General features: G+C 48.6%; 1 protein-coding gene across 1 annotated transcript in view; it reads left to right on the top strand.

Moving 5' to 3' along the window:
• MYLK (myosin light chain kinase) overlaps nt 1-11561 on the top strand; it is a 271468-nt gene that overhangs the window by 222090 nt on the left and 37817 nt on the right. The window contains exon 24 of the mRNA XM_015415311.1: nt 5796-5999. Within this exon, the coding sequence (XP_015270797.1) occupies nt 5796-5999 (204 nt within the window). The remainder of the gene's footprint in view (nt 1-5795; nt 6000-11561) is intronic.

Raw genomic sequence — 11561 nt, 5'->3', positions numbered from 1 at the left:
ACCCCGGAGCCTCCTGAGCTGCCACCACCAACGCCACAACCAACCCCTCCGCCGCGGACTCCCGAGGCCAACCCAACCGGCGCCCCAGAGCCGCGCCGCTCCACTAGGACTCGGAAGCCCCCGACGCACCTACAGGACTTTGTGTGCAGGTAGTCTGTACTATGGGGGGAGGGGTGTAATGTATCCGCCATTACCACGTGCGCGACCGTTGGGCCATGCGGTCAAGCACGACCCCAGAGCTTCGTTCCTGTAGAACAATAGCGGAGCGGATCCTAGCCCGCACCAACCAGAGGGCCAGGTCCGCGGCCGAGAGCCAATGGGACTCTCGGCCACTGTAAATAACCTATAGGGTGACCAGGGGGTGTGTTTTGGTGGTGGGTTTCTGTGTATATATACCGGCCTGTGTGCCGGGATCTTCTGTCTTGTTCTTGCTCTAATAAAGTACTCCCTGCTGAATCACTCAACGTTTCCGAGTACTTTTCAAAAAGAATCTTCTCCAAACAACATCCAAACAAGCATAGAGAAAGACGGCGTCCCAGCAGCACGAAACTAATTTAGAAATGCAAATGCAGATTCAACCTAAATGGTATGAGGTCTGCTCATTACCAGAGACAGGCCTAGCAACTGGGTACTCTATTCTGTCCCAGAGGTAGAGCTAAGCCACTCTGCCGTACAACCAAGCAGAGCTACCTTTCACAGCCTGTCTGCTCTTTTTCTGAGCCAGACCTCAGCTCTCACTGTGTCTCTTCCTGAGGCAGAACTGGACTCTCCCCTCTTCCCTCCAGCGTGACATCCCACCACCTGAAGGGTAATTGGCTGATACAGCAGCACTCTCAGCTCAGCTGAGTGGCTGGTTTTTTCACTTCAGGGGCAGGACCATATGGTGTTGCAATAGGGTAGCCAAGTCTTACCTTAAGCCGCAGCGAGAAACTCCCAGCTTGCTCCGGGAGCGCCCGCCCGAGCACGCGCGCTGTGAGCACGTCACCCGGAAGTGACGCGGGCGTGCCGGGCGCGCCGGGGTCAGGGCTGTGGTCATCCGAGGGAAAAACATAGTTTTCCCTCGGATGACCGCGGCCCCGCCCCCGGCACACCCGGCGTGGCTGCGTCACTTCCAGGTGACGTGCTGACGCCAGGCACATCCCGTGCTTTGGGGGTGGGGTTCCCCCTGGGGCCTGATCTGCCAGCGGCGGGGAACGGGCCTCTGGGGCGGGGGTTTCCCCACCCCCCCGGGGGGACTTGGCAAGCCTATGTTGCAAACAGCATATGGCCAGCTGTATTCAGACTCAGCTCTGGTAAATGTTCCAGGAGGGTGATCTATGGTGAGCTGGGTTACTAGCAGACATGTGACACTTCAAATACTGACCTTCTCCCAGATTGTTGTCTAAAGAATGAGTGAGGAAAATTCTTCAATCTTGACCCTCTTGGGAATGATGAATCTAAGTATCCTGCACATTTTTACCTTGCCTCCTGAGCAGGTTATGTAACTCTCTTCCGGTTTGGGTTCTTCCCTTGCCAACTTCCCCCACCTGCTGAAGGAGTATTCCTGACTTTGTTTAGGGTGGATTTGTGTTGCTGTGGTAGTGACCTCTCTGGTCATCTGGTCTCTGCTAGGCCATCATCCGATCAACTGTTCAATCTCAATCTCGACTGCTCACAGCTAGCGAGGCTCCCCTAGATTTCGTACAAGATTCTCATTCAGTTAGATGGGGAAATATAGTTGCTTTTTATAGATAGGTACTTCAGTTATTTCTATATGGTGAATGGTTTGTCTCTTCTGAAGGAGTCAGAAATACCTGTGATGAAAACAAGAATGGCCTAGGCCTATCCTTCCTTATATATAAAAGCATTTTCGTATGGCAATGTTCTATGCGCACCAAAATCAGTTGGCCGCCTGAACTGCCACTCAGAAGGCGCTGGCTGCGTTGGCTGCCTGTGTTGCAGAGTCCCGCCCACAGAAGCTGCGGCCAGCAGCTCGGGCTCAGTGCACTCTGAGCCGAGGGAAGGGATGGATGGGACTCTCCGCGGGCCTGGGAACGGCTGTGGCCTCCTTCCCTCCGGCTCACACCCAGCGTCAGGGTTGGGAGGGGGGTCCTCGCTATGGTCTTCTCCCGCGGCCCCCTCCATCCCTCACGTGCCACATAAATGGAGTGAGGACCTGGCGGCCGGTTCCCTCCTCATGCCGACAATTCCCCAGCTGCTCACCTCTCCACCCTGGCTCCGGACGCTTGAACTGCCTCTGCCTCACATGCCAGCTCCGTTGTCCGCCAGCGGCTGACACTGACTATAACCTCCACCGTTCCCCCTTCCCCCCAAGCCTCCGGTTCCACCTCCCCCACCCCTTTAACCACCAGCTCCTCTTTTCCATTAATCAGAGTTGTGTCTTCCACGCCTGCCTCCCTGCAATGAAACTCAGCCTTTAGGAGGGCATGGGGGGTTGCCAACCTCGGCAAGCACACAAACGGTATGAAGCTCCTCCGACAGGCTCCCTCGGCTGACTGCTCCTCCCACCCCCTTTGCTGCTCAGCCACTTGGTACGTTCTGCCTGAGTCGCCGGCAGCCCAGGCAGACTGAGTTCCACTCTCTGCCGGAGGAGTCCCCGGGCTGGACCACTGCCTGGGAAGAAGAGGGAATGGTGGGGAGCCGCTGAAGCTCTTGCCACTGACCTCCTGCTGCCGCCGCCGCAAGGAATCCTGGGGTGGTCCTGGGGAGCAAGGTGAACCGCCGATGGAGGACATGAGGTGAAGCCTTAATGCCATCCCAGTTCTGGGTTTCCCACATCTGCGGACCTGAAGGACAGGACCCCTGGTCCCCAAAAACTCAGAGGCAGGGCCCACCTGGAGAGTTTACCTTGAGGGCTCCTGATAGCCTCCTCCACTGAGTTCAATGTCAGCCAGTTGCACTACACTCAGGAGCCAGACAGCACTGCTTCCCAAGCTGGCACAGGGTGGTGCTTCGAGTGCCAGATCCAGGTTCAAATCTGTGCTCTGCCATGAAAGCTCCTTAACACTGGGCACTCACTCTTCCTCCACCTAACCTGCCTCACAGGGTTGTCGTGGTGAAAATAAAATGGAGGACAGAAGAATGATGTCACCTGCTGCTTTGGGTTACTGTTGGGAAGGGAAATGGGGCATATATCTCTCCTATGTAGTAATTCTGTTTTAGGCACTGGCGGGCCGTTCTGCTGGTCCACGGCCTGGGGTCTGGGGAGGGGGGGAGAAGGCAGCTTGCTATCATATCCTTCTAGAGCTCGTCGTATTGCTTCTACCACGGGCTTTACGGCTAGTAAATACATAAGGCCAATTTAATTTGAATGAGGGAGCCTGTCTAACTGACAGCTGCCCACTATGGAATTTTACAACTTTGTTACATATCCCTTTGAGATTAAACCATCTCCCTTGTCTATAGACAAAGGGTCCCAATTGGCAGTGGCTGTAATCCCCAAAGGGCATTAATGGTATTGTTTGGGAAATAGGGATGCCATCCTCCAGGTGGGACATGGGGACCCCTGGAATGACAGCTCATCTCCAAACTACAGAGAACAGTTCCCCTGGAGAAAATGGATGTCTTGGAGGGTGGCCTCTGTGGCACTGTGCCCCACTGAGGTCCCTGTCCTCCTGATGCCCCATCCCCAAATCTTCAGGAGTTTCCCAACCTCGATCTGGCAACCCTGACCCCCCCATCCCTCGCCGGTGACTGGGGGGACCTGGCACCCTATTTGGTAAGATCATTTGTAAGCTGCATATCCTGTTTTCTGTTTACGCATCTTGCCTGCCAACGTAATGGCTAAGTATATAGATCATGCAGCTTCCTCCTTGCGTCGCAATCAAGTGTGTTATATCTTGTTATCCTTCGTAAGATCCTTCATAAGGTTTGTCCATCAGGAGTAACTTTTGTGCCTTCCCAGAGAAGCAGCTTTTCACCTGAACAGTAATGCCGGTCTGTGTCCTTTAAAAGGACACAGACTCATTACAGTAATATATTGACCCAGTAATATATTGACCCATGTTCAGATTCACATACTTAATTCTTAAGATACGATAGAAAACATGGTGACAGTCCCACTAAATGTAAGCATAATTAGCAGAGGTCATTTCAGGGGGGAACGCGGGGGAACACAGTTCCCCCGGGTGAGGTGCAGGGGGCGGGGCACATGACGAAGCCCCACCCCCTGCTTCCGGCCGCCCCGCTTCCAGCCCTCATTCAGCCAGGAGGAGGCAAAAGAAGAGGGAGGGTAAGTTGCTTCCTCCCCGCCTCTCCCCACCCCTGCCTGCCTGGGGCCAGGGAGGGCCTTGGCAGGGCTTCCTCGCACTCCCGCTGGCCTTGCAGGTCCACCGCCGGGCCCCTGATGTCAGGGGGTGTGGCATATGCTAATGAGTTATGCTAATGAGTTCCCCTAGCTCTTTTTCTATGAAATGACCCCTGATAATTAGGACCTACAGTAGTAACTAATATCCTCAGAGGATTTTCTTTGTCCATAGATTTGTCCATAGAGATTGTCCATAGAGTTTCACCAGAGACAGTATGAGCACATCCGCCTTCCCATGATGTTATTTACCCCATTCAAGATTGAATGATATGCAGATAAAAAATTGTTTTGAAGGGGGGGAAAGGATTGGTTATTATCAGTCGATTGCATGCTCATCTAGAAGAGGGTCTGTCTCATACTTGGGAGAAGGGGATGTCTCACATCAGATTTTTTAAATCTGTTGCCTAATTCATTGGGGGCATCTTTTTAACTGAATGAACATTTTCGTCGGTTAATCTAGGGTTGCCAGGCCCCGGTCTGGGCAGGACATCGGCAACGTGATGACATCACTTCCAGGCAGGGCTATTTTTGGGCAGGAACGCACAGGAACAGAGTTCCGGCTGGCTCCCGAGTTGGCCACACCCAACAGGAACTCATTAGCATAATAGGCCACACCCAACAGCAGAAACTCATTGGAATTGGCTACATTAGGGGTGTGTGGCCTAACATGCAAAAGAGTTCCTGCTACAAAAAAAAGCCCTGGGTTTTGACCACAAACAAAGTAAACAAAATAAGAAGCAAAAGGTGAGTGTGGCAACATGGGGGTGTGGCCTAATATGCCAATGAGCTGTGATGTCAGGAGTGTGGCCTAATAGGCTAATGAGTTTCTGCTGTTGGGTGTGGCCTATTATGCTAATGAGTTCCTGTTGGGTGTGGCCAACTCGGGAGCCAGCCGGAACTCTGTTCCTGTGCGTTCCTGCCCAAAAATAGCCCTGCCTGGAAGTGATGTCATCACGTTGCCGATGTCAGAGGGGGATGCTTTACGTTTGGGCCAAAACTGTGTGGTAAAATTGGGTTCAAACCATAGAGTGTCCCCCAAAAACTAGAGCGTGTCCCCCCCAATGTTGGCGATGTGATGATGTCACATGATGATGCCAGAAGATTGCAGAACAGACCCTGGAGCCCCCTGCCAGCAGCCAGGTAGGACCTGGCAACCTTGGGTTAATCTGATCAATTAATTTACCACACATTGCAGATCATGTTTTATCCTGTCCTAAACTTTTAAAGAGTCCCTCCATGGTGCAGATAGCTTATCACAGATCCAGACTGCATTTTCATCAAAGTCTGTCTCCTTAGTGTAAAGTGCTGTAAGTTATACACCCAAACTAACAGTCTCAGAAACAGCCACCTTTTAAGCCAAGTTTCAGTCATACGGCTACAAGATTCAAATTTAATCAGTTAAGCGCATGAAAAAGCATATGCAATAGTTACGGGGTGCCAACCTCAAAGCTTTGGGACTATTTAATGGAAATGGTTCTGTATTTTACAGTGGAAAATTTGGACAAGTCTTCAAGCTTGTTGAGAAGAAAACCAGAAAAGTTTGGGCAGGGAAGTTTTTTAAAGCCTATTCAGCGAAGGATAAAGAAAACATAAGGCAAGAGATCAGCATTATGAACTGTCTGCATCATCCCAAACTCGTCCAGTGTATAGATGCCTTTGAAGAGAAAGCTAACATTGTCATGGTCTTGGAACTGTAAGTATAAACCAGACAGTAGAAGGAAAAGTAATGGTGCGTTCATATTTCTGCTATACTGTAAAGGCCTCCTGGTCCTCTAACAAATGAAAATTCTACTTTGCTGATAGGGTATTCTTTTGAAATTCAGGTATTGCATTCTGTATGCTCAATATGTTCAAATAGTCAGATTTTATTCACACTCTCTCTGAGTCTTTTGCTAAACTTATCAGTGATAGATCATCGGCCAAGAACTAGCACTAATAACTGAGTATGGCTTCTTCAACAGCTTTATGCCTCTTTGTGTTAGCATTTAACAAGTGACAACAGGTTTTGTTTTGGTGAGCCTTCAGACCTGGCTGATTTGGACTGTAGGCAGATAAGGTATAATTGTTCTCAGGTGTCATTTCGTAGAAAAAGAGGTGCAGTGGCTCATTAGTATAACTCATTAGCATAACTTATTTGCATAACTTATTTGCATATGCCACACCCCCTGGCATAACCGGAAGTGTGGCAGAAGGCAACACCCACCGCTCAGGCTCCACTGGACTGTTTTGGATTGCAAGCTATTGGGGGAGGGGGGAACGTGCAGATCTGTCCTGGCAGAGGAGGGAGAGCTCGTACCTGAATAAAACTTGGTCTTAAAGGTGCCACTGGACTGTTTTGGACCGGGGGACCGGGGGGGGGCTCTGCAACTCACCTGGCTGCTTCTTGCTCTGACTGAGGGCTGCTGGGAGCAGGGGGTGGGGCTTGTTTCATGTGCCCGCCCCCTGGGCTCTTTACTGCCGGAGCTCCGCTCCTGTGCGCTCCTGCAGGAAATGACCCCTGGTTGTTCTTATGATTGTATTGTATTTATTTTTTACTTTGTGAGCCCTCTCTAAGCTAGTGCCTAGAGTTGTGACATATAAATCATAAGATTAAGCCTAGGATTCAGCGCAAGTTAGTGAAGGGATAACTTAATGTGATGTATACGGATTGTGTTTGTATTTATGTTTTGTTATGTTTTGTTATGGCCAATGGCTAATACAATAAAGTTGATGATGATGATGACATATAAATCTTAACTGCATAGATAAATAAATTTGATTCTGTGTTCAAAATAGGGGTGCCAACTCTGGGTTGAGAAATTTCTTTGTATTATTTGCTGAAGGAAAAATTTCAAACTGAGCAGAAGCTGAGAGACTACATTGCCATGGCTTCTAACAGAAAACCCCAAGCTATCCAGTCTGATAACGGTGATGAGTACACATCTAGATCAGTGCAGGGATTCCTAACGGAACATGGAATCCAGCACAGACTTACTGTACGGCACACACCAGAACAGAATGGGGTTGCTGAGCACAAAAATCGCTCTGTAATAGACATGGTCAGATGCATGCTGATTGACTCAGTCCTTCCCTACAGGCACTGGGGAGAAGCTGCAGTTAACTTGCAAAACAGTTAACTGCCAACCAATGACACAGATGCCTTATGAGTTATGGCATAACGGAAAGCCAAGCATAGAACACATTAGAGTATTTGGATCCAAGGCCTATACTCATATACCAAAAGAAAAGAGATCCAAACTAGAACCCAGAGCTGAAGAAGGCATATTTGTAGGCTGTTCTCCAGAGAGCAAGGGATACAGAATTCTAGACCCAAACACTAACCAAATTGCTACAAGCAGAGTAGTGTGGTTCAACAAGCAACCAAGGAACAACAAAGCTGCTGTGACAGATGACCGACTCCAGAGGGAGATAATAATAACAACAACCAGCTGCTGGTGTATTGCCCAGAGCCAACAGATGCAGTCACTATACATACGCAACCAGATACACAACAAGATGGTCAACCAGAAGAGGAGGTGAAGGAAGAAGTTTCTGAACCAGCAAGTGAGCCAGAGGAACCAGAGACGTCTGCAGAGGCAGATGAGACCCTGGACCTCAGATGCTCATTGCTGGCCAACAAGGGAGTTTCAGCTAAGAAACTAACCTACCTTGCAAGGACACCACTGCCACATGGACAGGCTTCAACATGAACCAGAAGCAACCAACATCAACACAAACCAGAAGAAAGCAAGTGGAGGAAAACAGGACAAGATGGATGTACTGTATAAGAGCAACATGTGGACTCTCACTGAACTACCTAAGGGTAAAAATGCCACTGGATGTAAGTGGGTCTTTAAGCCTAAGCAGGATGCAAAAGGTGATGAGAGATACAAAGCTAGACTAGTGGCAAAGGGATTCTCTCAGATTTATGGATCAGATTATGACCAAACTTTTGTACCAGTTGTAAGATATTGCACATCACCGGATGTGTGTCAGAAGGCAACACCCACTGCTCAGGCTCCACTGGACTGTTTTGGATTGCTAGCTATTGGGGGGGGGGGAGAACGTGCAGATCTGTCCTCGCAGAGGAGGGAGAGCTTGTACCTAAATAAAACTTGGTCTTAAAGGTGCCACTGGACTGTTTTGGACCGGGGGGACGGGGTGTGTGTCTCTGCAGCTTACCTGGCTGCTTCTTGCTCTGACTGAGAGCTGCTGGGAGCAGGGGGTGGGGCTTTTTGCATGTGCCCGCCCCCTGGGGTCTTTACTGCCGGAGCTCTGCTCTGCTCCTGTGTGCTCCTGCAGGAAATGACCCCTGCCTCTCACTCTCTGCATATGGCGTTCCATGGAGACACATGTCTCTACAAGTCCCTCCATTAGAAAAAATGCCCTCATACTCCCCGTACATGTAATGCTGGATTAGTTGGCCATTTGTGATAAAGTACTCTTCAGATTAGGCTTCTCTCTCTTCTTTCGGCCGCAAGCTGAATGTGAACTGAATCTACTTGAGTAGATGTAAGTTTTTACCGCCTTTGCAGTATACTTCTCGGGAGATTTATTTACTGCACTCAGTATCACGCTCTATGACAGGGCGCCCATCTTCACCATTGGGGTTAGGGCTTCTGGCCATTGGTTGGCAAAGCACTGGGAGAGGGAATGGGCGGGGACGGGGGCAATGATGTCATGCCGATGGTGTGGTGTCACTTCCACTAAATATCATGTCATGACCCCCAGAGGGGTCTTTGGTTTTCGCCGCCACCACCCTGAACTTTCGGGTCCCTCGGGAGTCCCAGGGTATCTCCCAAGCCCTTGCTGACCGAGCAATATGGGCGTGAATGACCAAAATACATTAAGCAGAACAGGGTTTATTAGGAGAACGATTGGGGCAAGGTGCTTCAACCGGGTAACAGGGGGGGGAAAGGCCAAAAGAAAATAAACTTAACGCAGATGCCTTACTTTGGTTCGACTACCAGGCCCTAGCCTGCCTAACTCACTCAGGATTTTCCCCTTCTCCAAGCCCGGCCTGTCCCTCACTGGACCCAGCCGCAGGGAGGCAAAGGACGGGGCTTCTCCCCTTTTCCCTCAGAGAGTCTCCAGCAACCAGCAACCATCAGCCAGCAACTGCCTTAACTGTCTCTCCCAGGTTTCATTCCTTAACAGACTCTAACGGTCTCTTTAGAATCTTCTCTCACTCTCCCAATGCCTTCTGGGAGTTGGAGGCCTAGCCGCCTCCTACTGCCACCCAGGCCTCTTAGGCTGGCTAGGCCGTACTGGCACAGGCCAGATCATGACAATCAGAGAGTGACATAACTGCACCATGACAGTGCTCTAGGATTCACCCCAAATTCTATGGCATTGAGCCGGCATGATGTGGTGCCGCACCAACACCAGTTTTCCTGATTTGCCCAGGCGTTTTTCCCTTGCTGCCCAGCCATGTGGCAGCATGCAGAGTGGGGGCGAGTGTGTGGGTAGAAGTCTCCCATTGAAGGTGGAGACTTGGGCTGAATCTGCATTTGTCTTCCCCACCTGTGTCCCAGCCTTTTGACTCCGTCTTCAAAAAAGCTGTCTACATTTTGTGTCGTTTTCACACCTCAAGAGTGCTAGCATACTTTTGCACGTCCACATATGTTTATCGTCCTTTCGGGGCGGCTCCACTGTCATTGCGCCTCCCCGCTGCTTTAAAAGAATCTTCTCCAAACAACATTGAAACAAGCATAGAGAAAGACGGCGTCACGGCAGCATGAAACTAATTTAAAAATGCAAATGCAGATTCGCCTTGGTCTCCCTAACTGGAGGTGAGAAATTTGTTCAGCTGGCCCAGTTTTCAAGCTGCTGACCATATGAGGTCAGCGTTATCCCAACATCATCCCCTGCACAAATAGAAGTACTCTCTGCTGCCACCAACAGGCCAATAACAAGAAATGCATTTTCCTCTCTCCACATTCCAAAGTCCACAATCCAAATTGCATAACTTATTATCCACCTCCTCATGTGATCACTTTTGTAGCAACAGCTGCTTTTAAAAAAACCCCAAACACTTTGTTCTTCAAAACTTTTTGCCAGAAAAATGAGCAGCTGTTTTTTGTTTTGATATACTGATGGAGGGGGAAGGGATATTCTCGCTGTTTTGTTTACTGGAGCAAAAAATAACACATTTCTAAGCAAAAGAGTGCATATTTTTTATTTTTTTAGATATAAAACTTGATCAAGGTAGTAATACTGTGTGTATATGTATGTGTGTGTATACACACACACACTATTTAGCTTGGAACTGGAAACCGGCAGTACTAATGGAAAATAGGGGGATGCATGAGGTGTTTTGGATTCTGTACTGTCTTGCAGAACATTAATTTCTTCTACTTCAGAATCTTTCCCCATTTTTTAAAAAAATAATGAAAATTAAGTGTATATAGATATACCAAGCAATTCAGCTATGTTAGTTTTTCATGCAGTGTGATTTTAGATCTTAAGCTGGCTTATGATTGCATATGACCCGAAGTATGTTCTGAATGTTGTGCTAAGCTCATCTGCAGTCATGGTTGCTTCACGTATTATTCATCAGGAGAGTGTTATGCTTTTCCTCTGAGGCGGTCAGAACAGTATATATGGAATGTCCAGGTTGTCATCGACTGGCTCCCTATTAGAACTTTGTGAGGTCCATCATACACTTCTTGGTCTCATCAACATATTATTTTAAGCAATATTTTGTAATTCAGAGCATTTTTGTGCATGCAGTTCAACAAAACACAACAGCTCCTTAAAGCAGGCTTTATAAAGATTTCTCATAAAGTCAACATATTTGTCAGTCTGTAAAGTCCTAAAACAGGGGAAGGACACACACAAAAAAAGCCTACAGGGTGCAAATACCCAATATGTTTCAAGCATTTTCTTCAGGAGAATTTTTAAAGCACAGAAGTATGTAACATATCCTTATTTTTTAATCATTGTGAAATGTTATCATTTGGAGATGCAGTCATGTCTTCCTTGGCAGAGAGATAGAGAGATAGAGAGAGGTATTTATCAATATTTTTACAAGGTGTTTGGGTGATTTTTCTGTATATCTCCTGAGGCAGGAAAGATGCAGAAAGGTTTTCAGAATCAGCTTATGGATTGGCTGAGCTGCTCAGTGGAGCTCCCCTCAGGCTTAGCACTGGGAGACAGGGGGACACTCTGGCTGTCAAGAAGAAGAAGAAGAAGAAGAAGAAGAAGAAGAAGAAGAAGAAGAAGAAGAAGAAGAAGAAGAAGAAGAAGAAGAAGAAGAAGAAGAAGAAGAAGAAGA

Source organism: Gekko japonicus, unplaced genomic scaffold (assembly GCF_001447785.1).
Source record: "Gekko japonicus isolate JY-2015 unplaced genomic scaffold, Gekko_japonicus_V1.1 scaffold539, whole genome shotgun sequence".
Taxonomy (NCBI): Eukaryota; Metazoa; Chordata; class Lepidosauria; order Squamata; family Gekkonidae; genus Gekko; species Gekko japonicus.
Note: the sequence above shows the minus strand (reverse complement) of the source record. Positions and strands in the feature narration are given on the sequence as shown.